The 27,556-nt window shown below is 50.8% G+C and overlaps 8 protein-coding genes across 8 annotated transcripts; 2 read left to right on the top strand and 6 right to left on the bottom strand.

The window, feature by feature from the left end:
• Positions 1-940: 940 nt before the first annotated feature.
• On the bottom strand, positions 941-1,927 carry HO133_011086 (uncharacterized protein; the record flags this gene model as incomplete). Its single annotated transcript, XM_037301935.1, has 1 exon — positions 941-1,927. One exon carries the CDS (start codon positions 1,925-1,927, stop codon positions 941-943), a length of 987 nt encoding a protein of 328 aa, XP_037153569.1.
• Positions 1,928-2,721: 794 nt separating this feature from the next.
• On the bottom strand, positions 2,722-4,919 carry HO133_011085 (uncharacterized protein; the record flags this gene model as incomplete). Its single annotated transcript, XM_037301934.1, has 2 exons — positions 2,722-3,729; positions 4,158-4,919. 2 exons carry the CDS (start codon positions 4,917-4,919, stop codon positions 2,722-2,724), a joined length of 1,770 nt encoding a protein of 589 aa, XP_037153568.1.
• A 2,128-nt stretch (positions 4,920-7,047) lies between these two features.
• Positions 7,048-7,840, bottom strand: HO133_011084 (uncharacterized protein; the record flags this gene model as incomplete). Its single annotated transcript, XM_037301933.1, has 5 exons — positions 7,048-7,136; positions 7,184-7,315; positions 7,378-7,566; positions 7,629-7,778; positions 7,834-7,840. 5 exons carry the CDS (start codon positions 7,838-7,840, stop codon positions 7,048-7,050), a joined length of 567 nt encoding a protein of 188 aa, XP_037153567.1.
• A 629-nt stretch (positions 7,841-8,469) lies between these two features.
• On the top strand, positions 8,470-12,244 carry HO133_011083 (uncharacterized protein; the record flags this gene model as incomplete). Its single annotated transcript, XM_037301932.1, has 2 exons — positions 8,470-8,738; positions 9,754-12,244. 2 exons carry the CDS (start codon positions 8,470-8,472, stop codon positions 12,242-12,244), a joined length of 2,760 nt encoding a protein of 919 aa, XP_037153566.1.
• A 78-nt stretch (positions 12,245-12,322) lies between these two features.
• Positions 12,323-14,184, bottom strand: HO133_011082 (uncharacterized protein; the record flags this gene model as incomplete). The annotated part of the gene is made up of 2 exons (XM_037301931.1): positions 12,323-14,024; positions 14,075-14,184. 2 exons carry the CDS (start codon positions 14,182-14,184, stop codon positions 12,323-12,325), a joined length of 1,812 nt encoding a protein of 603 aa, XP_037153565.1.
• Positions 14,185-19,753: 5,569 nt separating this feature from the next.
• HO133_011081 (uncharacterized protein) lies at positions 19,754-20,679 on the top strand (the record flags this gene model as incomplete). Its single annotated transcript, XM_037301930.1, has 2 exons — positions 19,754-20,492; positions 20,576-20,679. The coding sequence occupies 2 exons, from the start codon at positions 19,754-19,756 to the stop codon at positions 20,677-20,679; spliced, it is 843 nt and encodes a 280-aa protein (XP_037153564.1).
• A 5,179-nt stretch (positions 20,680-25,858) lies between these two features.
• HO133_011080 (uncharacterized protein) lies at positions 25,859-26,452 on the bottom strand (the record flags this gene model as incomplete). Its single annotated transcript, XM_037301929.1, has 2 exons — positions 25,859-26,082; positions 26,278-26,452. The coding sequence occupies 2 exons, from the start codon at positions 26,450-26,452 to the stop codon at positions 25,859-25,861; spliced, it is 399 nt and encodes a 132-aa protein (XP_037153563.1).
• Positions 26,453-26,480: 28 nt separating this feature from the next.
• Positions 26,481-27,547, bottom strand: HO133_011079 (uncharacterized protein; the record flags this gene model as incomplete). Its single annotated transcript, XM_037301928.1, has 4 exons — positions 26,481-26,796; positions 26,921-26,973; positions 27,028-27,229; positions 27,264-27,547. The coding sequence occupies 4 exons, from the start codon at positions 27,545-27,547 to the stop codon at positions 26,481-26,483; spliced, it is 855 nt and encodes a 284-aa protein (XP_037153562.1).
• Positions 27,548-27,556: the final 9 nt, after the last annotated feature.

The following is a 27,556-nucleotide window of genomic DNA, read 5'->3' as shown; positions in this document are numbered from 1 at the left end:
TCTTATTTCTTTATTTTCGATCTAAACGCGGGTATATACGAGTATATTTAAAAGAGAAAGTTAAAAAAGAACTTTAAAATCTTTAAATTCACCTTTTTTAATTTCTTTTCTTTTATTAAAAATATAATAATAAACTAAGTACGTAGAGTTATAAAATTATTTATACGCTTTTAAATAATATAGCGTAGACGAAATTTAATAAAGTATTCGTTTATCGAGCTTACGAGAAGAGTCTCTTCGATAGAAGTTCTCGAAGAGCTCTCGAAGAGTCTTCGAAGGGTTAGAGAGGTTTTAGAGGATCTTCTTCTAATTAGATATATCAAATAAATTACAACGTCTCTCTCGATTCTTAGAGTTAGATCTTTTAAAATCTCTTAAACTCTTTAAAGCTCTTTAAGAACTCTTCGAGAGTTTTTATCGAGGGACTATCAAAGTAAACTCGAAATTAATTAAATATTATTAAAATAATTATATTTTAAATTTATTTTAATAGTCTCTCGATAGAAGCTCTTAAAGAGCTCTTAAAAAGTTCTCGAAGGGTTCGAGAGGTTTTAGAGGATCTCTCTAAGAATTAAAAATAGTTAAAAATCAGTACTTGACAAGCTTTTCACTACTGGAAAGCCCGCGCCTCAGCATATATTAATTAACTGCATATACAAATTCAAGGTTTTTTAGCTCAGCTCTATCTTATTCTATTATATATACTGATAGCGACTCGCCTCGCGTATTATATTAACAACTATCGATTATTTTTTAAGCTCATCGTTTAATAGATAATATATCTATAAAGCTATATAAAATCTTATTAATACTTTAACGTATTATTAACTTTAATCTTTTTAATTACTTTCGACTCATTTAAATTATATATATTTCTTTTCAAGAAGAGCGAGCGAACAGGTTCATTTCCTACCCTCGCGACCATTGCACGCAACTCGCATCAGCGCCTCGCCTTTGACCGTTCCGCCACCAAGTTCTTCACCAGTTGCAAACTGTTAATTCTCTTGGCCGGATCCTTAACTAAACAATCCATCATATTCTCATTCAACGTACTCGAATAGCCCTTGGGGAGCGGTTTCGGCTGCCTCGCCCTGGGAGATCTATACCACCTATCCTCCGCAGCCTCCCCTCTGGGCCAATCCCTAGGGGGCCACGAAACCGGGCCTTTACCGTGGGCCAGAGCATGGATGATGGAGCCTACGCCCCAAACGTCGTTCTCTTTCGTCATCAAGGGAATCTCGGGACCGATCCACTCCTTCGTTCCGCCTCCATAGGTCACTCCGTTCAAAGTCGCGAGGCCGAAATCTCCGAGCACGACTTCCGGGACGGGGTTCCGGCTTGTGGGTTCGCGGCGGAGGAAAACGTTGGGGGGCTTGATGTCCCGGTGGACGACTCTCTTCCACTCCCGAGGCGGGGAGCTGGGATATCTTGCGAAGCGGTTGTAGCCATAGTGAAGGAACGCAATCGCGTCCGCAAGCTGGATGAAGCAGTGCCATATGAAATCCTCTGAGACACCCCCCTCTCTTCCTCTAGGGGTATACTCACTCAGATCGCCCCCCTGGCAGTGTTCGAAGTACAAGACCAAGGAACCCCTGGAGCCATTTGCCTCTACATAGTTAGCGTGATCGAACCCGATGATGCTAGGGTGGCGGGTCAGTACCGATTCGAAAAGGTACATCTCGCAGGGTATGGCACCGTGCATGTCGAAGCGTTTCTGCTCTTTGCGCACCAAGACCTTCTTGTCACTTTTCCTCTTGACGACCCAGAGCTTGCCCTGGCCGCCTTCGCCGATGTGTCGGAGCTTGTCATAGCTCTCTTTCACGACGACTGAACCGTGTGTTTCCGAGGGTCCACGAATTCCGCGCTCTCTAATGGGGCCGCGGTTCTTCACGCCTGGTTCCACGCCTCCCCCGGTCAACCACACCATGGTTGGAATCGACTTTGCGTGTATTAACGTTCAAGCGGACCGTGCTTGTTCGCCGTCTTTTGCGGTCGTGTGTCTTGACGGGAAGTCTGGCGTGAATTTGCTGCGTCTGAATTATGGGGTTTCCATCGATGCAGGAATCCCCTGGACAGCTTTAAAGAGTCTCGCTGAGTGGCGAGAACAAGAGCCATTGTTCCAAAGTACTTCTATTCAACGGTACAAAGAAGCTTGAGGACCCCGGTCTCGTGCAACAAAGCATGCTTACGCGGTGCTTCTATGAAGAAACCGACACTAATATTCTTGAGGGACAATGGATTGTGCGTTGAGCCGTGACAGCTTTTGTTGACTTGAAAGCGAACAACGATAACGAAAGACAACAAAACGCTACTGGAACCTTATCAGAACAACTGCAGAGAACAAAGATTGTAGAAAGAGACTAGTTATCGAAAGCTTTGTTTAAAGACCGAATACGTTCCAAAAGAGTCAAGATATTGCAAGCAGGTCCTGGGTCTGATCTATGGTGGCGAAAAGGACTAAGCCAGCGTACTTTGAAGAACTTGACGTGATCGCTTAGCTTGTAATTTTGTCAGAGTCCTGATCTCATAGGCTCAATCCCAGCGATCTTGCTTCATCAAAGCTCTTTGACATTCATTACCAGATCCTCGTGACCGTCCTTCAAGCATGTCATGGCAGCCATCGCAGGCAAATCGGCGTCGTAATTCTACGTATTTGAGCACTGACATGTACGGTATTCAGCCCGTGGATTTTGATCGTGCATGACAGAAACAATTTTCACCTCAAATACTTTTCTCCATATAAACAGTAGTGCACTCAGCATTACTGCCCCAAGTACCCAAAGGCAGGATACGGGTCCTAAGGCTTTTATACCCTCGCCTTTGATAGTAACCCTCGTTGCCGAGCTCGCGGATAGCGACGAGCACAAGTTTGCGATGACCTAACTGACTCTCTTTACCGTTTGCAGTGTCTTTTTGCAATTGCTCAGCTTCAGACCCAGCAAAATCTGCAATTCTAGTCTGATTTAAAACCTTCATCACCTCATCCAAATCCACCCCGTGCACCTGACCACCCATCTCAGTCCGCAACGACGACGACAAATGCGCCCCTGAAAATCCCGGCGCATGTACTCCCCTTGCAAAATCCAGCACGCCAGCCGCATCGCGACCAAGCAGCCACTCCACAGTTTTCAAAACACGAGCGCCAAGCCCAAGGCCCCGATGCGTAGGCGAGACCGCAAAGGCGCGAAGTTCGTGTATGGGAACTGGGTTTTGTCGTTCACGACAGAGCGCTTGGAGCTTGTCGTTGAGTTCTCCCAACGCAGCAGAGATGGAATTAGAATCGGAGTCATCCCTGCCCTGCCTCTCTTGACCTGGAGCAGCCCGCCCGGCACGGGACGCCCACTGCGCGCGCTTTCTGACATCCTCGTCATCGACGGCCATTACGCTACCGGTCGCTACCATCTGCACCAGCTCGCCGTCCCTCCTCGCATGTGCCCTGTCGCCATCGCTGCTTTCGGTCGGATCCCGGCGCAGATCGCTTTTCGCGGCGAAGACGACGATGGTGAAGCCGTCCGCGCCGATGATGTCGGCGAATGTGGTCGGATCTGCGATGCGGAGGTGCGAGGTGCCGAAGATATCTGGACGAGGGCAGTATGTGGCAGTGTAGGAGACGTTGAGTAGCGATTGAAGGGCTGTGAGAAGGGGGAGGGTAGTGGGATTGGGGGAGAGGTGAGGTGGGAAGAAGAGGACGGTGCGGAGATTCGGGGGAGTCATGACAGCGCTAGATAACTACAGAGTATGGAGCTTCTACATCTCTGCATTTCGGCAGATCGACTGTTATAATAAGGTATCAAGTATCAGGAAGGGGCGCGATGTCGTCAATCGTTGGTACCTATTTGTTAGGTTGACACGATCTTTAGTATGTCGACTTTAGATAAATTCAGAGGCAGAAAATCCGAGATATCAGTGCTCGAATACGTAGAGCGGATTTGGCAGGTCAGATTATTTACCATAGCTGTATCGCATATACAGATAAGCGGCTAGTAGAGTGGTGAGAAACAAAGGGCGCTGAACGGGCTGTCATCCTAATAGGCTGCAATCTGGAAAGATAGAGAGCAAGACTATCGGTCAACTCGAAAGAGAAGGTCTACGCTTCTTTGAGCATGGCAAATAATGTCTTCATCAAGTGCAAGCGTCTCCGAGGCAGCCGAGCCTACATTCCCTGCAGAACCCTCAGTGTAGACCGTCTTCAGCCCTGCTGCCACCGCCAAGTCCTCGACCAACACCGCAACGCGAAGCGTCCCAGCCCATCGCTTTGCAGCAACCCAGAACTCCAGAGGGAGAGTCTTTGACAAAGCATCGCATTTCCACTTGGAAGCTTCCGTAACGAACGGGACGGGAGGCGCGTAACCGTACGTCAAATAGACCGCGTCCTTGAGCCGATCCACGGTGGGGGCCGCACGACGGCGGGCTATAGGATAGGGGTCGGAGTCGAGGTTCCCGCTGACTACGACATGCGGAGACTCGGTGCTGCCGGGGTACAGTCTCCCGTGACGCTTGGTCACGATTCTGGTGACGATCGCGGGATGCCTTATGAGCGACAACCAGAACACCTGCAGGGCGTCATGCTTGAACAGTCCTAGTGGCATCATGAAGTGGATGCAATCCCTCGTCTGGATCTCGGAGAAAGTGCCGTCCCCTTCACATTTCAGCTCACCGTCCATGGTCATCTGGCCTATCTCGCAATCGGGCCCTACGTGTTTTCCCGGTTGCCAGTCAAAAGCGAGGAAGCCATAATCGTGAAGAGGGAGCAGCTTCTCATCTGGCTTCGTCTCGTGGTGAACCGAGCGATGGTTATAGGGCGTCGTCATCATCTCACCGCGAAGGTATTGGCGATTCAGGTCCAGGACTGCTGCGTAGTTTGGTGCCGATGACCATTTGAGCTGGTCTTCTTCTATTTGTGCTACAGTCTCGACCATGTCGTGTGCTTTCCAAGGACTTCGAGCGTAAAAGCAGTGGCCAAATATGACAGTCGAGGTACGCGAAGAATGTGAGAATCTGGAGATTTTGAGTGTTAGCGCTGTTTGTTGCCTTGCATACTAGATCATGACGTTACGGATGTATGTGTTGGCTAAAATGTAGGAAACCGACCTTGAGATCTCACAGACGTGCAATTAATTGGTCCATGTCGGCTCTTTGCTCAGATCCGAAGATCTTGACAATAATCTCATGTAAGACTTGTGTTCTCTCTTTCGGTTGGTCCTAACATCACCACCGGTGGCCAAGAAGGCTTTCGACTACCGATAGATAAATGTGGCCCCATACCTTCCAATCGGCTATTGTGAATCTTTGAACCGCTGTATCATCAGTGCCATTAAAATATTACCCAAAGTTCCTCGGTGAACTGCCTTTCATCGATCAGTACCAATCCAGAAGTTTGCTAGCGCTTTGTAAACCCAGAAAGCGCAACGCTAGAATTTTTATGCGCAACCCAGTATAATATCTTTCTACTCTGGGCCTGCGCCACAAGAGATGGCGAAAACGTTCTTATCAACTTTACCAAGGCCCAAACGCTCGGCGATATGGTGTTCATCTTATGCTATCAGCAACACGTAGTAGAGATCCCATTTCGACTGATCCTGCTCTTTTGGGATGTAGCATGTCCACGTATCAGTCTCTTCGAGGGTCAAATGATGTGCATCGGAGATCGCGATGAAATGGTGGGTCGATTCACGGCCGAATAAGCAAGTTCGCATCTGTGTGTACTGTGACCGTTCCACCACAAATCTCCTCGATTGTCTGCTAGACCGTATCTACGCTATAACGGATCTTCCATGGTGAGATAGAAGGTTGCGGACGAGGTCCAAATTTGGAGGTACCGCATGTCTTGTTGGGAGGGATCTGAGATGGCAACAATATAAGCGTCCTGAAAATCAGGATATGTCCGTGATAGCCGGACCCGACGAGTCCTGGCGCGAATGGATTTCCCTGTGGATGTACTACCTTATTTTGCGGCAATCTACATGCCACTGCATATGACAAGCGACAGTGGAGTTCTAAGAGCTCGGTGACAAGTCTAGGACCGTTTGTTCCTGAGCGGGCCCGACGATGAGGCTACATAATGGACACAAGCGAGCCTTGCCTCGAATAGTCGCCAAGGTGCCGAGGTAGTATTTTCCACACCCGGTTTCTAGTCTACCGTTGGAGCCGGAATTATCTCATATCAGCTGAGAGATTCAGAGAGGAGCATTCCCAGCACAATTTGCGCATGGCGCCGGGCGGAACTATCTTTATTGTCAAATGGATGTTGTCATTCTTGCATGGTCGTACGAGTCAGTGTTATGTTCTAGGAGGATGCAGTGTGCAGCATTTTTTAACTCATCATTATCCAATTTGGGCTTGATCTTGATAAAAATCAATGGGTCCGACTGGTGCTGATATTGCCAGGCTGGAGCCCGAAGGTTCCCGGACAAAGACATGCTCACGAAATATATTGCGCGGAGCGCTTCATGTCCGGATTCAGGAGCTTGGTAAGGTACAACCGGTTGCATGCTTAACGGTGGAAAGGATTGGATTTTATAATCGGAGTTTGTGCGTCGATGTTGCAAATCGATTTTACAGCCTTGTGGGGGAGGCTGTAGAGGATACTATACAATGTTGCCCCGGGCTGCATGTGCTTGGCATCGCCCACCTGTGTTTAAAGGAACAAAGTCCTCCAACGTGGATAGCCAGATCCTACCGTCCGTCCTGCAAGGCTGCACAATCTTGTAGGCCAATGAGAACAAGAATGCTTGCATACGTTCATGCGGCATGACTGCGATCTTGGAAAGTGTAAGCGAGATAGGCAAGAGCGAGAACCCAGGTCTGTGAGATTAGATGTTTTATTTTTGAGAGTTGGGTTTCTCGTTGTTCTTCCACCTGCCGGCGTGTAGAATGCGAACAGTGTCTGACCCTTGTCTTGTACCTTCTGTTCTATAGCATCTGAATATACATAATAGCCATCGGCCAAAGGAAGACTTGGCCTGCGATCTGTTATCTTGTGACTCACCTGTGCTCTTAAGCCTTAGAAATTCGTTAATAGTCGCTCTTTCCTTTCGACGATGCACATCAGTCGAGTTTGGCAACTGTAACCTGCGTAATATTGCTCAATGAGCCAGTCTGAGCAGTCATCGTCAAGAAGATATTGCCGTGATCACCTAGCAACATACGTGAGTTTCTGCTGCGTGAAGAGCTTACAACATACCGAGTCCTTTCACGCTCCCTCCCATTCCACTTCTCACACACACTGAATAGACAAGCATCGCAGCCTCCCAAATCCGATACCAAGACGTCGTATCCGAATTGCCCAACACACGAAGCGAACTCTTACCGTCCCCTACAACCCATCGATGTGAGCAAGAGCCACAATGGCGCAAGAGTTGCATTAGAACATCTTACTAGCTTCAACAATTGCTGGAAGTCTGACTTTTGCAGCAGGATCAGTTCTAGAGCCGAATACCTCGGTTGTTTGCGTAACCTCCATGTCGTCCAAGATTGTCACACAGGATTTGCGGGGTCCGAAAGTTCCACGACATTCGACTGCTGCTTGGTAGGCACTTAAAAACATGGTAAGTCCGCCGTCAGCTCCTAAGTAATGTCAGCGGCTGGACTAAGAAGTGCAGTTGCAAAGTACACATGATCATACTGACCCATATTGGTCGCACTTCCGCCTTGCAATTCGTCGCCCGTCTCACATTTTGAAATAACTGCATTGGCAGCATTCTGGACTTCGTAGAGACTTGCATAAGCGTGCGAGTAACCTTCGGCCAGACCGATCTGAATGTAACACAGTCCCTTGTCTATTAAGTTTCAGCAAAATACCATTGTGGGTCAAAACAACACGTTCATTCTTACCACCCATATATCTATATGGCAGGGCAAAGTGAGGCTTGTGCCAGCGAGTGTGACGTCCTACCCATGGGAATTGCTCCGAGCCAGAAGAGATATAACTCTTCGCATCTTTACAATCGGCAATGTTCAGTTTGACACCATACTGCGCTCCATCACATTTGATAGTTAAGGCGTTATCTTTTGAGACATCATTTGGAGTGAGAGATTCATTCGAGGAGGAGGTAGGATGCAATAGATTAGATGGTGGATATAACCTTGACAATTGATTCTCGGCTTCAGTTAAGCAATTTGCAGGCACAACGCAGACCAGAACAGCAAAGAAATGTAGACCCCGTGTCAGTGACATGATCCTGGATTCTGGAAGAATCAAAGCCTATGGAGGATGCCAACGCCTTCGTAATGAACGCAGATGCTTGGAAATACGCGTCAGCACAGTTGACTGCGCGTGGAAGGATCTTCCCTTCAAGCGATGGGTGGACCACTCGACGCTTGTGAGGGACGAGTTGTGGGAATGCGACACAAATTGCAGACTTAGGCGCACGAAGACCTTAAGACCCAAGCAGACGACTCGATCCATTCGAACAGCGGATTCAATACTCAACCAAAAGTCAAACCACAGAAAGCAGTGCCTTTTGCAAAATGACCAGATTTGGCCTCAGGGTCATCGTGACTGGCCTTCTACTCTCCCTGGGTCATGGCAGTAATATACCTCGATGCGACTTCCATGGATACGGCCAACCACAACCGGCTTTCTGTACCAATTTGATACTCGATGAGATACCAATCGGCAACCGGTTCAGTCGTCTTTTTTCCCTCAAAACCTCCATCAAGCTCGAGGACATCACTCAAACGCAATGGTCACACAGGGTAGAGCTTCCATTCCTGCGCGAGAACGGTCAGTTTGTTCAGTGATTTGAAGCATGCCGCCGTCAGCTGAGAACAAATGAAGACGGCTGCAAGGTAGCATTACTGGCTGTTCGCTTTATCAATGGCAGCATTTCGCATGACACAAGTACATGGAAAGGTATTCACGGTGAGGCTCAACGCTTGAAACGCTCATGTGGGGGTACTTCTGCCGCTCCTCTGGGTGGAAATCTCGTAGTCGGTGGGTTTGCAAATCAAATGAAGGGGACGTGTGGCTTATGGTTTTCTGCACAGGTGATCATTCTCGGCTTGCCATAATACTATATGCGCCGGGATCCGTTTATGATGACATTGTAAAGGTAGATCTGGCGGCAGGTACACTCATTGTCGCCGATGAGGACCCGGAGCCGGATTTAGGCGCTACTACTGGTATCGTTAAACCGAGCAGCCTATCTTGTAGGGGAGCATTGCTGGCGTTGGGTAATTCCACAGTTTGCAATATGACAGAGACAGTCAATGTAAGCGAAGCAAAGAAGTAGCACAAACGGTGGAAAGAAAAGGGAGGCTGTTTGAAAAAAGAGGTATCAGTGCATCATTTTCTGGATCCTATGTAGACCCAGACGAGTATCGAATGGCAGAGCAAAAGGAAGAGAAGGATTTGCCGATTCGAATACTTACTCCTTGGGGACCCAATAGTTGGGAGGAGTTACCTATGAGAGTGCAAGAACCCTTAGCTCAACGCATGACACAATAATATTCGGTCGACTGGACAGTGGTGTAGAGGGAAGTGAAGTCTGGTTTCTGAATGGGTGCTCAGTGGACTCAGATCATGTGATCGCGTGTCACCGCGGAAGTATTCCGCCGGGTAATTAAAGACGTGAGACTTGGAAAGCCTCTCCAATCTCAGGATCTTATATCCAAGCATTGCTTTCTTATTATACAGCTTTATTGCTTGCTTCAGACATCTTATGAGTATAATTATATGAAATGGGAATCCCAGGGCAAGTTGTCCCGCAAATCCAGGTCAATCTCGCTTTGTTAACACCGACTCTTCCACAGCATTTACAAGCAGATTGGGCCTGGTCAGAGAATAGCGCTGTCCAAAATCGCAGTGGAACACCTCGAAAGAACCGGCCGCCCTCTTCGCATAGCTATTGACATATCCATATGGCAGTTCCAGATACAGTCCGGTCAAGGAGGAAAGAACCCCGCTCTCCGTACCCTTTACTACCGCCTCCTGCGACTCCTCACACTATCGATACAGCCCCTCTTCGTCTTTGATGGTCCGCATAAACCTCCATTCAAGCGGGGTCGTAAGGTTGCGACAGATGCAGCGTGCCTGCCGAATTGCCTTACGAAGGAACTCCTCAAGCGTTTCGGCTTTCCATACCACACTGCTCCCGGAGAAGCAGAGGCGGAATGTGCGCTGCTGCAGAAAGAAAACCTCGTTGACGCTGTCTTGAGTGAAGATGTGGATACTATAATGTTCGGCTGCGCTGTGACCATGCGTAGTTGGACCGCCGAAGGGCAAAGAGGAAGCAAGAGCCCAACACACGTGAATCTTTACAACGCCGAATCTACGAAGAAAGAGAAGGGCCTAGACAGCGAAGGCATGATCTTGATTGCCCTTATGAGTGGTGGAGACTATATACCCGCTGGCATACCGGGGTGCGGGATAATGACTGCATGCGCGGCAGCCAAAGCTGGCTTTGGTCGAGACCTTTGCCAATTGTCCAAGGATGATATCGACGGGATCAGGAAATGGAGAGAAAGACTTGAGCAGGAACTCCAGACAAACGAATCCAAGTTTTTCCAAAAAAAGCATAAAATTATCAAAATTCCCGAAAATTTCCCTGACAAGGCCGTATGGGGCTACTACACACACCCCGCGGTTTCATCTACAGAGAAAGTTGCGAGACTGCGCGATGAGGTTAAGTGGGGTCTCCAAGTGAACGTCACAGAACTCCGCGTATTCGTTGCAGATGCCTTCGATTGGCAATACCTTTCTGGTGCTAAGAAATTCGTCCGTGGATTGGCACCAGCCTTGTTGCCGCACCAACTTATCAGAAGGAGCAAAATCAATGCCACAGACAACGACGACCTTGAAGCCAAGGAAATTGCGGAAGCAAAGCTTGTAAAAAGTATTGGTGGCCAAAGAAATCATTGGAATACCGATGGCGAGCCCGAGCTACGGATCGCCTACATTCCAATTGACATTGTTGGACTAGATCTGGAAGCAGAGGAGAAGGATGATTTTCATGGCTACGGCCTGGATGCCTCGGGAGACGAGCAGCCAGCGTCGGAATGTGATGAGACTAGAGATCGGTCCAAAAGCCCTGCGAAGAGGCGAGGCGCATCCACTTATGATCCTGCCCAGATTGAGAAGATCTGGATTTTGGAGACCCACGTAAAGCTGGGTGTGCCGTTGCTCGTCGAGACATGGGAGGAAGAGATGAGGAACCCCAAGAAATTTGCATCCAGAAAGGCAAGGGAGAAGGCCAAGACAATGACCTTTAAGGGCGGTATAGAGTTAGGAGCACTGGACCAATATGTCAAAATCACAAAGCCAGGACCAGATGGTCGTGCCACAAAGCTTCCAGTAAAGGGCAAGGAAAGCACACGACTGCCTCCGGCCTTTTTAGCGCCTAGAATTGTCGACATGTCCACAGTTCAGCAGCGAAATGTGCTGGCTGAGAACACAAATCCAGTGGGTCAAAAAGCACAGAAGCAAAAAGAGCCTTCAGAAGCAAAGGCGACACGCACTCGAAAGGCCCCGTCAGCCAGCCAGACCTCTACACCACCAAAAGACCGCGGGACGAATCCTTGGACGTTAGCGAAAAGAACTCCCGAAAGACCTAGGTTCAAGTCTCCACCAAGAGATTCTCCGCAAGAGCTGGAAAATCTAGAAAAAGCTTGCAGCCATATCGCATGCTTTACAGCGTCGGCTTCAACGAAGAAGCGACATTCTCGGCCTACCACCCCAATCTCTGACACTGAAGACCCGACAGGGACCACACGTGGCATCAATGGAAATGTCACTCTACGCAGGGGGAAACCTTCCACACCAGCAAAACCCTCGCCACGAAAGAAGCGGAGCCCACTGCAGATGGCCAACGATCTGTATTTGGCCGGACAGCTACGTACTCCAACACTGACTCCAACCGGGAAGCAACAGGATGGGATTGGTATGGCAGAGAATGCCGACCTTCTGAATTCGCAGAAGGTGAATCGCAAACTCGACTTCAAGGAAACGCAAGCAACCCCACCACCAGCGTCTCCGGTTTCGATTTCATCCTCGTTGCCGTCGCCATCGACCCTCCTCTCTCCGGCAAACCCTTCGGATAAGGAAAGTACCGGAACGGAATCGTCTCGCCCGCCTTCCAAGGTACAGCAACCGCCGGCCAGGACCGCGGGTGCTAGAAGGCTAGTTGCCCTCAGAGAAAGCCTGGAGGGCGCGTGGAAGTGTCTGGAGCCCTGCGAGGACGGAGCGAGGTCGTCTGGTCGGAGTGTCTTCAACAGTGTGGAGGTATTGGATCTGACGGGAGGCTAAGCGAACAGTAGAATTGGATACTTTGTTGACTACTACTGTCGAGTTCATATGTACATATTCTTGAAAAGACACATACGTTCAGTGATTTCCACCGTCCTGGCCCTCGCCAACGACCCTCCTGAACCCTCTTTCCTTGGTCTCCTCATCCCGCTCGAACCCCTTGCGCTCCGCATACCTAGCATTGACAGTCCCCACGCTCTCCATCCTCGGTTTGCGCATCACGGGCACGTAAGTGCCCACATGCCTAGGCCCGTCCCCGCCCTGAAAGACCTTCTGGCTGCGCGCACATTTGCCCCCGGCGTCCTCAGCTTCAGCCTCTGAATCGTCACCGCCGCGACCGGCGTGCCCGACCACCACGTCCAACAGACTTCCCGCCAGCACCTCGTCCATCTTCCTTCGCCTCCAGAACCTCCACAGATCATCCACCAGGCCGCCGGAACCGAATTTTCCGGCGCCCTTTGCGGGGCCCGCTCCGTCCCCCGAGGTATCACCCACGTACACCCATTCCATCGCATCGACCCCGCTGTCGGCGTCTTCGCGGGGGAAGATGCAATCCCACAACACCAAGGGCGCGTCGTCTGCCATCTCATACTGCGGTCTAGCGGGAGTTTTGGAGACGTTGAGGAGGTCGTCGATGACGGAGGGAGGTTCGAGTCCTTGGCCGACGAGAAAGAGGACGGCGACCATGTGGCGGACTTGATGCCAGAGGAAGGCTGAGCCATGGAGGGTAAACGTGTAGATGGTTGGTGTGGAAGATTGACCTTTGAGGTCGTCATGTTGATGGAAGCCCGGAGCTTCGTTTGAGTGCTCGTATTGCCGGAAGCCTGGTTTGCCGATGTAGCCGATGGGGCCTTGCTGGCTGTCAATTCCTTCGATGTCGGCGTGGAAGATGCGGCGTTTGAAGTTGTCGATTTGCTTACTCGGGTCAACTTTGCAGAAATTTCGGTAGTCATGGAGGCCGATGAATTTGTGGGCTGCTTCCCGCATGGCGTCGACATCGAGCCAGCCTTCTCGTCTACGGCCGGCGGATAGACCTGGCTGGATTGATGCATTGAGCAAGCCTGCAGAGCCGATTGTTGGTGTGAAGGCTGGCTGGGTGAAAAAGTATTTGTAGCGGCGCTCTTTGCAGGAGAAGCGGGCGGAAAAGTTGAGAGGAGGGGCAGGGCACCATGCCAACATTCGAATGTCTGGCGGCAGAAGTCGGTTGAGGACTTGGCAGTATGGGATCTCGTCGTTGGTTGGATGGAAGGGCAATCCTTCGTCACTCTCAGACTCACTTGTAGATGATGGAATTGGTATTGCATCTTTCACGAGACTGGGAGCAGTGGTCTCCAGATCTTTCATGTGCGAAGGTACCCCCCTTTCCGCTGCTGCATTTCCCAAAGAAGCCGGCTTCTGAACCCGATTGACCGGACGCTTACTCCTAACCCTGATCCCAACGACCTGTCCAAAAGCGCTGACGCCCTTGTCCGTTCTCCCGCACTTGGAATATTCACAGCCCTCCCAATTAGGCTCATCTTGCCCCAACGAAGGATTGGGAGTTGGGAACACGAGTCGGGCTTTGTTCAATGCCTCCCATAGCGCTTCTTCAACGGTGGGCAAGGGCGTCTTATTATTCGGGTGGAACTCGAGACCGTTGTAGCGCTGGCCCAAGTAAGCGAATTTGAGGGCGATGAAGCGGGTGGAATATTTAGAGGGGTCAAACTCTCGATTAACACGCGCGTTCTTGGGTTTACGGGCTGGTGAAAAGATTTGTGGCGGAAGGGCGGTGGAATTGTATCTGACTACGCAATGAGTACTGGTTGTAGTCGGGCATTTAGAATTACTCACTTTGCGGTCTGCTCTTTGAGCTGTTGCTCTAAGAAAGTTACCCGGGCAATGAGCTGATCAGCGCTCCAGGTGGACAAGTCCGGTGGCTCCTCGTCGAGCTGTTCCCCCATGGTAGCGAATAGCTCGAGTCGTCGGGTCTGTGTATATTGGCAAGAGAATGATGAAGCATGTTGCTCGTAGAGAGATTTACACCCTATATTGGCGAGTACGAAGGTCCGCTTGAACAGCAAATGCATACGGTAGGGTAACGAGACTGAAATGTAAAGTACCAAGTTACTTTATGTACTTTACTGTACCAGACTACCCGAGCGAGCCGCCATGCGGGGGCCCGCTTAAGGTACTTTACCTTAGAGCACAGCCAGTCTAAAGATTTAGCGTCGCGCGCAAATCTCTAGCCTTTCACGCCGTCAAGATTACAGCAACATAAAACCATAAAGTACAGAGGAGAGTAATAGACTACCTTTGACAGCGAGTCGAGGGGGCAGCGAAAAACGCCAGTAGCTATCTTGACACTCGTCCTTGATCTTATTGACGTAGACCAGATTAGTGACGCGGACCAGACATGTCCACGGAGTGCAAAAATCTTAGACTGGCCGTACCCTACGAGTAGTACGTGTAAGGTAAGCGGGGTGTCCGCTAGTCCTACAGATCAACTACAAGTCTACATCAATCGAACCGCGTTCGAACGAACGCTACCAAGACTGAGATGAGGCTCAATTCACCAGAACAGAACAGAACAGAACAGAACAGAACAGAACAATGAGAGCAAGACGACCTTGAGGCAATTGATGGTGCATGAGTCTGATGATGATGGGATGGCTGAGAAGGCGGTGGGGTTGGGAACGGGATGGCAGAGGCCAATTTGGTTAGAATCAATTCGAAGTCGTTCTTTGTCTCAAAGCCGAAGTGTGTCGAGCTAGCAAGAGAATGTTTTGATTGACTGAAACAGATCCGAGGACTGCCGCTTGTAACATCTACCTCGGCCGTGTGATGCACGCTCAGCGCAACGCCTATCCCTCCTTCCGCTTACCCAGGCTTCATTGTGAGAGCGGCGGCGGAACCCCGCACGTGCTCCATCTTACCATCTTGACCAAGACGCATCGCAAGACGCATCGGAAGATAACGTTCGATGTGAATTAAAGTGGGAAGCGGTGCGCCGCCTCCGCTGCCTCAGTTACAACCCCTCATTGCATGGCGTTCATTCTCAAAAGTATCCCGGTCCCTCAATTCTATGCCACCAACGACGATGACGGAAATAAGCCTTTTGTGACGAAGCTTCTGAAAAGAGCTATTGCCAATGACTCTGTTGTGCAAGCAGGATGCTCATCTATCGTGGTCGTGGGCTTGAAGATTAGCTGGACATCACTGTACCATGACTACCCAAAAGCTGATGCCCACACATCTCTGTCCTTGTCTTTGGATTATTTTTAGCGGAACTCTTCCGAATATCGTGTCCCAAGAGAATTGACTGCAGCAAAATGATGCAGCAACGGATCAGGCCAGTCGCAATTCGTTCACGTGGTCACATATGTATGCATACTGCAGGTGATGAGTCAATCGCTGACACAACTTCCTGTTTCGGAAGGTACTCGAGACGTGGCCAAGAAGGTTACAGCTCCTGCTGCAAGATGGCCATGGCTCGAAGTCCAGGCCCTGCTCCTTAGCCTTGTTCCCAAAACACTATTCCCGTTATTCTCAGCCTTACCGCCTCTGATGTACTAACATCGATTGCCCATCCTCACACTAAATTGGATGCTTCTCTGTGCAACGCGGTGGGAACATCCATGCTAAGTCCATCGCAGCATAACGGATCTGCTTAGTATCTCCGCTAAGCATCACTGCACTTCTTCGATCCACAACGACAAACAAAAAAGACCTAAATGACGTCGATTGCGCATCCAAGGATCGTAAATTGAATTTCTCAGAGTTAGTCAGTTGTCACCGTGTTGACCGACTGTTGCATCCTGATGTATTAAGGGCGAAGTCATGCCACTTGTCCCGTCCCGAGTCTGTGGCCAGGTTCTCAGTCGTTCAAACCGTCCGTCCAAAGGGCCTGGAACAGTCCAAAACGAAGTTATCTACACCGCACGTTACACAGTCCACAGTCCGTTCACAGTCTGGATTAGTCCAGACCAGTCCCTTCTAACTGTCTAAGGGTCTGACTCCAAGATACTCGGTGAGATTCTTAAAGAAGCTAAGCGACCTCTTCGGAAAGACAATCTGAGCTTAGTCAGTATTATTGCTATACTGCCATTGTACTCAAATAGCCGCCACACAATTCGGCCCCCATCAGACCGCCACGCGGACAGTCTATATCGTCCATCCAGACATCTGAACTCGTCCATGGACGGTCGTCAAGATCCTTGGACTGGTCCAAACCGTCCGTCCAGAAAGTGGGAGCGGACTACTGGGAAGCTTGGCCTGCGAGAGGTTCATGTTCCAAAAAGGTGACACGCCTTACATATGCAGCGATCGAATCGCAACCTTGGCACTCCTGTCGCGTTTCCTCGCCATGCCTAGAGAGCTCGTTAAGTCTCGATTCCACATATCGCTTCTCATTGTTATCTGAGGCGAGGCGAATTATGATTATCGCCGGCCACCAATACGAGTCTTGCGCTATCAGAACTATTCACCGCTTCTGATTCTGATGCGTCGACCTCAGCATCCCCGGCTGCTTTGAAATACTCGAAGTCAGACCTTCGTTAACCCAATCTCAGGCCCAGTGGCCCATCACCGCGCTTCCTCGATTCTCCAACGACCCCAATAATCTCTCCTCCACTCTTCCATTCCGGATCCTCAGTGCCGAAACCCTGCACTGTGGTAATGCAACGCCGTGTAAGGATCCTTCTGCTCCCCAGCCTCGTTCACACCCTAAAATAGTTGATGCACTTCATTGAAGACCAATCTCGCCGCTTGGCTCCTGGAGTATCTCGGGAGATTTCCTAGAATGCGACGCTGTTGCACCGGGAAATTCCGCCAGGATATCTAAACCCGATTCACAGGCTTCGCTGCAGGCTCCCTTGGAAGGACCTGGAAGGCCTTGAGACCACGGTTAGCGTTTCCTTGGTCATTTCCCAGTGTATTCGTCATTGAATGCCGCTATTTTGCATGCTGGATCTTGAGTTATTGCGTTGGCGCGATTTGAAAAACTCTCGACTCCGAGCTTATGATCGTTATAAACATAGTAAACGTAGTCCACACTCGCCGCCCATTTTTGAACAGCCCATTGCTCCTGAGGATAAGTTTGCAGGTTTGCGATCGGGTTCAAATTTTTTTCAACTACGCGTTCCGGAATTCGCAACATGAGCTTCGAAACTCCAAGAGGTGGATCACTTCATGGTGGTTGCACGGCTGCCGCAAGTAAGTAAAACAATGGTTTCTTCGCCCTGGTCTTGATGTCAACTCCTCATGCCATTCTCTCATGAACCCGCAGCTCCATTTGGCGAAGCTCAGATGTAGGGCCCGAGATCAAAATGCCTCATCCCGGCGGAGCGATCTTATCGCCACAGTGGGACTGAGGGTAAGTGGGCTTTTTGATACTCACTACGAGCCACATCTACACCAATTCTCTACCAGTAAGTGGCTCTTCGTTTCATTTTACCTTTGTCAGAGTCATTCCATTCCTTTGTTTTAGCCATAATATCTCTTGATCATACCCTCTTTTTCGCCTACATCTTAGTCGTATTGCAGATACATCATGTAAGACACCATACGTGTTTATACTATCAGAAAGGCCAAAATCACTGCTACCGTGACATACTGTGCTACCACTTGTGCCACGGCTACCTAGACACACCGTCGTCTGCAGTACACCGTGCTACTACCCCTGCTACTACGTCCACAGACAGACTAAGTCGCTATGATGTCAGCTTCCCACAAGACTGACTCAGATATAGAGACGTTACTACGACAGCGTACGCCACAAATAGAACCGAGCAAGCTAATACTCTTTCTCTTTTTTTTCTTCAGGGGGTTTGATACTTCGTAAGACCAACGAGGACGAATATCATGTTCAAGACTACACTGCCTCTTAAGGCACACGGCCGGCAAAGCACACGACTGGCAGGGCATTTCGCAAGCAGCCCACGCAATACGAAAAGAATCGCATAGACTTCGAGATATACGGCTAGTAGATCGTATGGCTAGTAACGCATAATCAGACCAGAGGCACACGGCTGTCGGAGCACACCGCATTAGGGAATACAGATGTTAGAGCACACTTTCAGTAGAGCACACGGCGAGCAGAGAATTTCTAATCCACGACTAGCAGAGTACTTTAGCAGAACATTCCTAGCCCTCGGCTAGTAGAGCATATGACCAGCAGAGCATTCTTAGCCCACGGCTAACAGCACATAAGTATCCCTAGTTCTCGGCTAGCAGAGCACACGAGCATTTCTAGTTCACGGCTAGGAATGAACAGTCACCAGCGCACCCGTCAGCAGAGCACACGACTAACAAGGCATTCGGCCGGTAAAATTCACGATCATCGTAATTCAAGAACTAAGACTTTTGTATCGTATTTCCGGAAAATAAGACTCCTATATGGCATTTCAAGAATATAGCTTCTAGACTGACAATCATCGCCAGCATCCCACAGTCAGCAAGGCACACAAATAGTAAGACACACGATACACAAGACGCAGGACATACGGCCACGTCACCTATCACGTCGACACCATCGTTCTTCGCACCTCCAGCGCTGATGCTGACGATTCTCGTTTGGGACGTCCTCTTCTCGTCGACGCCAGCATCCTTTCGTACGAGGCCGTCGTTTGGGATTTGTGTATCTTTCTTGACGCTGAGATCCGACAATACGTCTATTCAGCTAATGCATTCAGCGCTGAGATCGCCCAACCACTTGCTTACATCTCATATGTGCTCTATATGTGTGTGCGATGCGGGGAAATAAGACAACTAAACCGTTCATAGACACTTCTGTTCGAGATCCCCTCATTGCGGTGAAGCATCCGCAACCAATCATAGATACTCTTGTCCCATCTTGTTCCTTCAACACGCCATTGGAAGCATGAATGCCGTAATTGAGAGGCAAACATGACCATCATGGGATGTCAGCGTACGGAAGAAGCCTGTCTTCTCCTACGAATTAGACGACCGCTGCCGTACTGACAGTACCCATTATTCAGGAACTGGTACATAGTCTGCTTACGAGGATAGACCAGATGGGCCTGAACCTTCCTTATCGGTTCTCCGATGAGAAGATTTCTAATAAGGAAGGGTACGAAAGGAGTATCGAGGAATCGAATGTCGTGTATAAAAGGGTCAGTGATTTCTCCAATTTGAGATATTCAGTACCTTCTATCTGCGTTCTATTTAGGAAGATCAGCAACATTCCCATACCATTCTCTCCTCTTCGAAAGACCACATCAACCAAGATGAAGATCTTTCAAGTGACCCTGATGTCTCTGCTCGTCGCAAGCACTCCGTTTTCCCAAGCTCTGTCACTGCCTCGCTGGCGTAGTCACTCTGACACTCGCCTGGCAAAACGAACGCAGAGAGTTACTTACGCTGGCATCAACATTGCTGGATGCGAATTTGGCATAGATACCAATGTGATCAGACTCCACTCTACGCTGAATGTAAGATGATACTAAACATTGGAAGGGAACCCTGGGGACCTCGGGAACCTCGAGTTGCCCGAGCTCGGTCGGACCTACGCAGATGCAGCACTTTGTGAACGATGACAAGCTCAACCTTTTCCGCCTTCCCGTCGGATGGCAGTACCTCGTCAACCACGACCTCGGAGGTGCACTCGACCAGACCTTCTTCAGCACCTACGACCAAATCATGCAAGCGTGTCTCGCGACCGGGGCGCACTGCATCCTGGACGTGCACAACTACGCCCGCTGGAACGGCGGCATCATCGGCCAAGGCGGCCCATCGAACGACGACTTCGGCAACCTCTGGGCCCAGCTCGCGCAGAAATACGCCTCGCAGGGCAACGTCATCTTCGGCCTGATGAACGAGCCTCACGACCTGGACATGACCACGTGGGCCGCCAGCGTCCAGCAGGCGGTCTATGCCATCCGAGACAACGGCGCCACGACCCAGATGATCCTCCTCCCCGGCACGAACTACGACGCCGTCGGCGGCTTCCAGAGTAACTCTGCCCCGGCGCTCTCCAGCGTCCAAGACTATGATGGGACTCATAACAAACTGATCTATGAAGCCCATCAGTATCTCGACGGTGGGGGCGGCACGGCGACCGAATGCGACACCAACGGCGTGGAATACACGCTCGCGCCCCTGACGACCTACCTGCGCAGCGTGGGCCGCCAGGGCATGCTCACCGAGACCGGGGGCGGCAACACCGCTAGCTGTTACACGGACGTCTGTGCCGAGCTGAGCCACTTGAACTACAATTCCGATGTCTGGCTGGGCTGGGTTGGCTGGGCCGCCGGTATGACAATTTCCCCGCCCCGCTCCTCCCTTGGCTCGTACTTCCGGACGCACGCGCTGACTGAACATCACCTACCTATCTAGGAAGCTTCGATGGCAGCTACAACCTTACCGAAACGCCGAACGGCAATCAAGACACCACTCTCGTTTCATACTGCATCGCCGGCAAGTTCGACAACCCGCCTTAAAACAGGCGCGGGGGAGGGGTGGCTGTCCAGGCTCCTGTGCCGGACACTGGTGGCTCTTGTGTGTTATGACGATGGCAGTGTAGACCCTGGCATCATGGGAGGTTATGGCCTGGGTGGATTCATGCCGCCTTTGCAGTTGTTAGATTGTGTGGGACGGAATCATGCAGGATGCGGGTCGTCTTTTATTTTACCACTCGTTACGAGTAGATGGAAAAAGAGTCGGAGAATTGGTTAGCCACGATGGGTTTGTCTTAGTCATTTTAGAATTCTCCGACGGTCCTTCTAGCGCAGAGATATGAAAGGACGGGGCAACGTGTTAGAGGTCCACATTTCATGAAACGCTTTTTCATTCGATACTGTTGTACCCAGCGAACCCAACCGGAACCCATGCGCAGGGAAGGGCGCGCGCGCGCTAATTTCTCACCCACCCAATCCGCCCCCCCTCACCCAATCGATCGCATTTCCCCGCACGCACGGAATCACACACAATCTGTAAGCTTCACCGCCGACCCGAAATGCGGGGTAGCAAACACCACTCCATCAACGATCAACTTGCTCAGACCGACGGTAACCCGCGGACGCAGATTCCCATGGATGGAACAACGAGGATGCATGCTATCTATCTATGGATGGCGGTGTGGACCGATCGTCGGCGAGGAGGCGGTGAGGCAGCTGCGGGAGTCTAGAAGGGAGTCGTGTTTTGTGATCGTGGTAGTTTGATGAACAGGGTGGGTGAGACAGAGGGTGTAAATGTCGGGTGGTGCAGTGATTCGGTCACACAGGGTTGGTGACGAGGGCACGAGAAAGTTCACGATGGGAGGAGATATTGAGCTAAGCTGAGCGATATAGTTTGAAAAACTTGAACCCAGGGATCTGGATCGATCTCAAAGTTCTTGCGGTTGGTGGGGGCTCGGTGTAGACTATGTCATAAGCCGTCCAGTCGGTCCAAAGGCCTGAACTAGTACAGGTTGAAGCCATTCCATGGTCCGTAGTCCGTCCACCGTCTTGGACCGTCCAAACGGACCGTCCGTCCGAACACCTGAGTCGGTCCGAACCAATAGTCCATTGGACAAGTCCGTCCTAATGGTCCAGAAAGTGGGGGCGGACCATTGGACACGAATCGAAAGGAAATCGCGGTACTATCCGACCACGACTCCATGGTGACAGCTCGAACCGGAGTTACAATCAGGTCGCAGCGCGTGGATTGCAGCAACAGGAGATGGATTGATCGTTGAGTGGTCGCTCGTCCAGTCAATCTCTTCGCTCCATTTCTCAGCAGATCCCGGTCTTACCCAATAGAGGTGTGGGAGACTATCTCCAAAAAATCGTATATTCTCGCCCGACCGTTCGATGAGAAGACTGTTTCGATAGCTCTCTGTCAAGTTAAGAATGGTTTCTCCCTAGAATTATTACCCGCGAGTCTGGCTTCGGGTTTGAATTCAAGACATGTTAGCAATGCCCAAGAAGAAGAAGAAGACGTTGTCTCCATATCATTATGAAAATGTCCCAGTCGAGAAGCGCATGTCCTGACAGGCTGTTCTTTTGCTGAGTTGAAAGCTATTCTCAAGCTTGTGACAAGAAGCTGGCGCGAGCTTCCCCTCTGTCCCCGCAAACAAAGCGTCTCCTCCAATCGTCTCGCCAGGACAGGCAAGCTCCGACCGCCCGGCGAGAGTCGTGATGATGGAAAATAGCAGCTCCCACCTTAGCCAATGTCAGGGTTCATATTGCTCCGCCAATGCAATCCCTTCTATATCTTGAACGATACTTCTTGCATGGTTATATTCGACATCTACCGCCTCAAACAGCACAACTAAACCAAACCCCCCTGTGTTCACCTATCCTGTCGAGTGGCCGTCAACTCTTTAAATCTTTAGTTGCTGCCAGCTCTGGGTTCTCTCCAGGAGGAGAATCGCACTTTCACTTTATGTATGTATGCGCGTTGCTTCCTCCACGACCTTCATTCTCCATCTGCGCGACTTCTTCCCTGAAATACCACATCACCTGGCCGCCTTTGAGAGATCCGAACTTCGTCCTACAAACCCCCAGAACCTATAAGCGTAATGCTGACTCTGTAAAGACCGCGCCTTGATGTTGCACTATTCCTCGCCAAGCGTACATCTTCTCAAATAGGCATCCATGTCCCTTCGACACTCGACTGCTGATTCTCTACGTTCCGTGGCTTTCTCGATTGCTTCCCCAAAGCTATCTTTTACCGCCCACACCCATTTGCAGTGAATGCCACAACGCAAAAGATAAAGTCAAAGTTAGCAATCGATTTCGTGTGCTCAATATACCATTTTCCTATGTTTACGGAAAGGACGAAACGCCGAACAAGTAGTTGATTTTCAGAACCAAATCCCAGCTCCATGTCTAGGCTCAAGGCCTGTAATCAGTCCGGCAGTCCGCCAGCAAGGCATGAACACCGGTCTTGCTCTCGGTCTGGACCCCAGACTATTCCGCTAGATCTTCACCTACATTGTTCTCTAAACACACCGCACGATTGCTTGGCTTGGCATTCTTTTGCACCCTGCAGACTTCTTGTCTGTGCTCATCGTCTCTCAATTCCGCTTTCAGAGCGGCATGGATACAACACAGCATTGCACATCAGCACTCGTATGATAAAAATAAGCCTAATAGTGGCGGTATCGATGATGTCGAATGACTGATCGACGACGCGCTCGACCTACCCTTGAGACTTGTTGACTCTGACATCTCCGACTCTCCAACTCCTCAGGAGACGTCTCTGCAGCCTCGATTCAATTCCTACCAGGAGCGTAATTCCCGGCTAATACCTAGCGATCCCGGACGCCGAAGCTCTTCTTGAACCCCCCCTCGTGCACTCCACCCTCACAAAGATCCGCAACGACCAAAATCTCCTGATCTGGAAAGCCTGAAGCGTCGTAAGGAGCGACGACCGAAACCTTGCTACCACACTTTTCTGCAGCATCCAAGGCGAACTTCACAATCTCGGGCTGAGTCTGGGTCCTCTGACGGTGTCTGTTGACTGCAAGGGTGAGGATGGAGCTTGGAGCTTCTCTCGACTGAACATGATGTTGATAGTCTCCTTTATCGTCAGCTCACGGGTCTGAATGAGTTGTCACGTACGAACCTTGATGCCGGCGCAACTCTTCACAGACCTAGCCGAGCTGCACACCGATCTGTTGACTATGAAGCCAGAAGATGGTATAATCTAAGCTCCAAAGGGTACTGTTGCTGGTCTATCATACGTGCAGTCTCGTCGGATGATGGACTTTGGGCTGCAAAGCCAGGGGTACTTTCGACAATGAACAGTTCAGAGACGAGGCTCAAATATCTAGGTCATTCTCGAGAGCTCCTCCGGTTGAAGCTTTGGCTAGAGGTACTCGGATGACTGGCGGCTCAGGTATCGAATCGCAGGATGTATGCTCCTGGATTATCAACGTTCAAAATCGCGTCGGAGCATAAACGTCCTTTCCCCTTTACTCCATGCCGATAATCTGGTAAGTGTCCTTGGTAGGAATTTCTCATCTTTGGACAACCGGATCTATCTTTGAGGATCATGCAAGGGCAAAATACTGACAGGAGTAGGGACTTTACTAGGGTCAACTCCCGATACTCACGCCCCTTCCTATGAAAATGCTCCAGTAGCTAACAGACCAAGGCTTTCGAGCCCCGAGAACAATATTGGTGTGCAATTTTCTCGCACCGTGGACGTTATAAAGCCAATGTCTTTCACCCTGGCAGATTCCGTCTGCAGGCATGTTTCCTATTCGGCTGTTTGTCTTAGCGCAAGATCCGAGATTGAAAAGGGTGAACGATTATTATGCTTACGTACAATATACGACATTTGCGCGGAATCACAGAGGAATGTCCTAGTCGCTTCCACCTCTCCCTCTACTCAGCCGCGTTGAACGACGATGTTCCCAACATAAGGTCCCAAGATTCCTCATTCCAACAGCATCCTGAACGTCGTGCTAGGCTGATCGATCACTCTCCACCGTCGCCATCATAGCCACCCGCTTACCACTCCAGCAGCGACCATTTCCCATAATACCGCCCCGGGTGCTGCCAGAGAATGTGGAACCCTTTGCGCAATGCCGCAAAGCCGTCCGTCAGCAAGCCGTCAAAAAGATGGGCGATGATGATCAATCACTCCTCCCTTGTCCGTCTTTTCGGAGCCCACATTACCCCTTCTAAAGCAGATCTCGAGTCTTTGAGATCTGCCTCGGGAGTCATCGCTCTCAACACATGTCCCAAGGCTCCACATACATCCTCACACAAGCATCACCGACAGTGAAATAGACGAGCACCGCACACATCTCGATCCAAAAGTACCTCGGTCCCGACCGACCCGGACGATATGGGGACCATGCATCAGGGCCGACCGGCGCATAGCCACACACGTACAAAAGACGGGATCCAGTACTTCACGAAAAGACCCTCGAGGTAACCAGCCGCGACATCGAACCCCCATCCGAAGAACGGGAAACCCTCAAAACTCTCGACCCCAGCCGCCCAGGCCATCGAGACGGAACGTCCTCTGGGCAGACGATGCGTCGAAAAGGGGGGAAGGATGCAACCCCTCCGCGGGGAACGAAGCGTACCATGCGGCCGGCTAGCCACGAACACAGATCGAAGACAGCTGGGAGGGACCCGAAAAGATCGCGAGGCGGGAGGGAAGGAAGGACCGAACCTTTCCGTCAACGGCGTGCCCGAAGAAAAGGGGATTCGTGAGGGGACGACGAAAAGTGCTTTCGACGGAGCCGTTGGGGTCATGTGGCGGAGAGAACGGGGGTCCTTGTACCGGACGAGGACTGGGAACGATATGTGGTGTGTAATGTGCTGAATGCCACCCCTCCCCATCGCTCCCCGGTCCGTGCAGTGCGCCGCCGCCATGCCGGAGTGCAGACGGTGTCGAACGCGAATATTTCCACATTACCAATCTGTGGTGCGGAGGGACGATCTCACGCGGGCACGATGCATCTCCCACTGAAGACCCAGCGAACTGCGAATCCTGCTTGATCAATCTCATCCGACGGGCCTGACCGAGACTAGCGTTGAATCTTTCCATGACCTCGTATTTACGGAAGGAATTGGCTCCCGACCATCCCTTCCCCCCATTCTTCTTTTTTTTCTCCCAATGGCTGTGATCTACTACTACCAAGCAACGGTTGCGACTCCCACGGGAGCCGAAGTCCTCCTACCTCGCCCCCGCCTCAGCGACACACTCACTCTTCCCATCATCGGGCCGCCAAACACGCAGAACGCGAAGTCCCGCCCCATCCGGCAGATGCCGCGTTTCCTCCTCCGTCCGCTCCATGGGGCTGAACGTCGCCATCGTGTTCGGGTCTTGGTGGGTCATGAACGAGGCTCGTTGCGTCGGGACGAGCCACTGATTGATCAGGACCTTGCTGTGCGATGGATCTATAGCGGCTCGGATATGGGCAAGGATCGTACGGGATAGTGTATCGTTCCAGTCATGCAGGATGTAGCGTGGACGCGAGCGGCTGTGCCAGGGATGGAATTAGTGTTTCATCTCGAAGCTTGCCAGTCGCCAATAGTGCCGGTGGATGCAGCAGGATAAGGGACTTTGGGGGCCATGTTTGACTTGGTGTCTACCTTTTAGTTGCTGGGGAGTAAAGAAGTCGTGAGCCATGGACTCAATCCCATGCAGTTTCTGATCTGACACGATCTGAGGTAGGTCTTGATTTACAAAGCGACCTGGCGGGTTCGGATATCGTGTCTTCAGTGCAAGACCTTCGTGTACCATACCGCCACCGATGTCAACAAACATGATAACCTCCGGGTCTCGCCGGGCGCCTTTACCGATCTTGTCTCTCCACCGGGAAGAAGTTTGTCCAAAAAATTCTGCCTTTGTCGAACCCGCTCATGTAGGTTTGGAAAGACCTCTGGAAGTCTGGCTTGGTGGCTAGGAAGGGTATGAAATGGTCGGTCGTGTTGTGTGCTTTGTGGAAAGTCGCATTCGTGAAATCCGTCGGATTCCGATAGTCCATTTCTTTGAGGTACGCGGGGAGGTTGTTCCAGTTGGGGCTGAGGACATCGAAACTAGCGGTCGAGATTACGTTGTCAGCATTCCTGAACGGCAGACCCTCCCAGAAGTAAGCTGAGTATAGACTTCTGGCTTAGGTAGCAACAGATCGGACGAGAGAGCCGCAACATACCAGAACTCAACCCCAACAGCCAACGACGGTATCACGAAAGTTCTGGTCACCTTCGTGGACACATACGCCTCTTCGCCTACCTTCCCAACCTCTCCTGCTGCGTCAACTGCGCCGAGCGAGCGAAGTAGGCGAGCTGCCGAACATATCAGTCAGTGATCAGTGTGTGAATGGTCAACCAAGAACCCACCAAGTAGTACCCATCGGCTTCCGTTGCTTTGGCCAAGTCCTCGAGCGTCTCTGGCTTCCCACTCTTCACCAAGATGTTGAACAAATCCAGATCGATGGCAATACGAATGGACACTTCTTCCATGAACTGGTGGGTTGAGTCATCAATATCAGCGATGATTGTGGCCAAGGTGAGATGAAAAGGTATCGGTCGCAAGGGCTTCCTTACCGAGAAGCAGACTCTTTCGATAATGTTACCGGGCTCTTCCATTGCTTCGTCCCAAATGACGCGCGGCAAGGCGCAACTTCTTGCGTGGTGCTGCATCTTGCTTGATGCCTGGGGATAGGCTCTTGCCGAGAGTCTCAATCTGTGCCAACAGCGATGAGACGTCCATCTCCGTTGTGTCGCCCATGGCGAATGGATCGCCTTGCAGGTTGGCGAAGCTGGTAAATGACTTGAAGAGCGCCAAGTGTATTGTTGCCTGAGCGTAGGGTTGTAGTGTAGGAGGGGAGTTCTGGATGTGGGGTGTAACATAAATCATGACCGATCA

This window comes from Letharia lupina (genome assembly GCF_014066315.1).
Source record: "Letharia lupina isolate WasteWater1 chromosome Unknown contig_9, whole genome shotgun sequence".
NCBI lineage: Eukaryota > Fungi > Ascomycota > Lecanoromycetes > Lecanorales > Parmeliaceae > Letharia > Letharia lupina.
This window is presented reverse-complemented; position numbering and strand designations above follow the sequence as displayed.